Source organism: Arachis ipaensis, chromosome B05 (assembly GCF_000816755.2).
Source record: "Arachis ipaensis cultivar K30076 chromosome B05, Araip1.1, whole genome shotgun sequence".
NCBI classification, from domain to species: domain Eukaryota; kingdom Viridiplantae; phylum Streptophyta; class Magnoliopsida; order Fabales; family Fabaceae; genus Arachis; species Arachis ipaensis.
This window is the reverse complement of record NC_029789.2, coordinates 125,049,403-125,052,326: the sequence shown is the minus strand read 5'-3', so window position 1 is coordinate 125,052,326 and position 2,924 is coordinate 125,049,403. Positions and strand designations below refer to the sequence as shown.

At 30.6% G+C, this 2,924-nt stretch overlaps 1 protein-coding gene across 6 annotated transcripts in view; it reads left to right on the top strand.

Annotated features, from left to right (window-relative positions):
• The window catches only part of LOC107641036 (2-methylene-furan-3-one reductase), a 22,001-nt gene continuing 19,839 nt past the window's right edge, over positions 763–2,924 (top strand). For all 6 annotated transcript variants that reach the window (XR_002363524.1, XR_002363523.1, XM_021124417.1 and 3 more), the window contains exons 1-2: positions 763–1,063; positions 1,926–2,249. Coding sequence is in view for 4 of the 6 variants with exons in the window: in XM_021124417.1 (XP_020980076.1) it covers positions 833–1,063; positions 1,926–2,249 (555 nt within the window). In the remaining 2 variants the exon portion in view is untranslated. The remainder of the gene's footprint in view (positions 1,064–1,925; positions 2,250–2,924) is intronic.

Genomic DNA, 2,924 nt, shown 5'->3' with positions numbered 1-2,924 from the left:
TTTTGATGCATTCATAGAAAAATCGGTACCTGCAAAAGAGGAGTAGATTTCACTCTCAAACCATTAGAATCGAACCACCATCGAATTAAAAATCGACAAAACAAGTACTAATCAATCCAAGCTAGTATAAACACGATTTTTCAACTATTTATTCTTGGTTTGTACTTTCAAACATGGCTGCTTCTTTTTCTTGTTGATTTGTCAAGCTAAGTATTGTTCCTATTTCAACATAATGGCATGCAACAAGTTTAGATTTAATCTTCAAAGATTTTCTGAAACTTCTACACTTACAAACAAAAATTGATGTTAAAATCTTTAGAATTTTATATTTTGATGTACTTTACTCATTATATTCTCATAACAGAAAAGTCTAGGGGCTAGCAACTTTGTTAAATTCTGGCCAACATGTAACCAGCAAAGAAAAATGAGCCATTGGATAAAATCTCACACCAATCTCACACCATTAAAACTATCATTGATGGCTATTTGATGGCTACAAATCACAAAAATTGCTGCCCCTAGCATTCCTCTTCTCGAAACACCTGAAAGTGTTTTCTGAAAATTCAAAACTAGACGTAATTGCCTGCGTCTTCATGAATATTACCATTTTGCTTTAGCTTCTAATTAGTAATTCTATTTTTAATCAATTATATACTTTTTCGAAAGGAGAATTTAACTTAACAAGCTAAGAAGCAGATGACGACAGACTATAAATATGCGATCAATTTGCTCCTCTCTCTCCATCAACCAAACAAAGTAAACTCATCAAACTAATAAAGTTTTGTTTCATTATTCTTCTATCTTCCAAAGTAATTATTAATATATATCGGTGATGGCTTCTTCAGATGATTATTCCACCATTCCAAGTCACACAAAAGCATGGTTCTATTCGAAACATGGGAATCCAGGTGATGTTCTAAAGGTACATCCAAATTGGCCAATACCAGAACTCAATGAGGACCAAGTTCTCATCAAAGTTGTGGCTGCATCCCTTAATCCAGTTGATAATAAAAGAATTACCGACTTCTACAAAGACATTAACAACCCTGATCCACTTCTTCCTGTATGTACTACTCTATATTCTCTTGTTGATTAATTTTGGATAAATTATATTCACCTCCATCGAAATTAGATGATGTTATATATAACACTTTCTATTTATAAAATTATACATTAGTTTCTTTAAAACATGGATCATATTTTAGTGTATAGAAAAATATAGATTACATAACACATTAACACAATTATTAGCAACCATTACTGGTGCTTTAAAGGCCTATATATATGTTTATTTAATCTCTTAGGACTCAACACCTCAATTTGATCTTTAAAAGATACGAACATGAGTTAAATTGACTATTTATTAGCTTTTCATTAACGTGGGAGGTTAAATCTGCTAGATTTTACGTTCTTAAACAATATTACATCAGCAAAAATTTAATAGAAAGACCAATTTAATTCCCGTTATCCTTTAGAGATTAGACTAATTTCAACATGAAAAAATTTAGGGGTCAGCAATTTTATTGAATTTTGGCCAGCATGTAACCAGCAGAGAAAGGGGAGTCATTAAATGAAATCTCACACCAATCTCATACCATTAAATCATCATTGATAGCTATTTGATGGCTACCAATCACAAAAGTTGCTGATCCCCTAGCATTGCTCTTTCAACATTAACCCATATATCTAATATATGCATTGTTCTTAATTAAGATCACTCATCTAGTTTGATCATACCCAATGCTCCCTAGCTAGATATATTACTAGGCAATTAATTTGATTTTCCTTATTATACAATTTGATCCCACTCTTGTATATATATTTCTTGTCAAATATTTATTTTTTTTGAACACATTTTGAATGCATATGTCAAACTAACGTTGTCATTCTTAATTGTTTGCATTGTGGGTGGGAATGATGTGAAGATTGTTCCAGGGTTTGATGTTGCCGGTATAGTGGTAAAATTGGGAAATCAAGTCACGAAATTTAAGGTTGGTGACGAAGTTTACGGTGACATTCAAGAGGGAGGCATAGAAAATCTGAAGAAACTTGGAACATTGTCCGAGTATACTATTGCTGAGGAGAGGCTTTTGGCTCACAAGCCTCCAAATCTCAGCTTTGTTGAAGCTGCTAGCTTTCCTGCGGCAGTTGAGACTGCTTATGAAGGACTTGAGAGAGCTGACTTTTCTGCTGGCAAATCTATTCTTGTTCTTGGAGGTGCTGGCGGTGTTGGAACCCAAGTTATTCAGGTAATTATTTTATGGTACTATTAATTAAAGAGTTCGGTCAAATATATTTATCTAACCTTTACAATATTAATTTCACATGAAACATAATGCGTACTAATCTCTCGGTTAATTCAGTCTCATACTAATCTTGACAATATATTTATCTAATGGTAAACAATGTGTAAACAACAACAGTTTTGAACAATATGTAAACAATGTGAATGAATAAGGTTAAAAAAGTAAATTAATCTTAAATTTAATTAGTAGCATTAAATTAAGATGTAATATATTTTTATTTGATTGATAGTTGTTCATGTTATTTAAGATGATCATTGTTTACCTAACACTCCCCGATAATTAATTATTTTACTTGTAGTCTCATACTCATATGCATTAACAACTAAGTTTTGAGAAAGTTAGTGTATCTAATAATTAACTATAGAGTTTAAAATTGATCTACCAAATGAGATGCTAAAAAATAATTATTTTTATTAACATGATCTTATATGATTAAAAGTAGGTGTAAAATTGATTTATTCTGATAATGCATTAAAATTAAAAAGAATAATTATTCACTTTTTTTTTACTGGTTTAGTGATGGCCAAATTTTAATAAAAATACTAATTTTTTAAACTTTCTCTAAAATTAAAACAATTTATATTTGTTGTCTCATGAATTTTATATCTTTTTATTTGT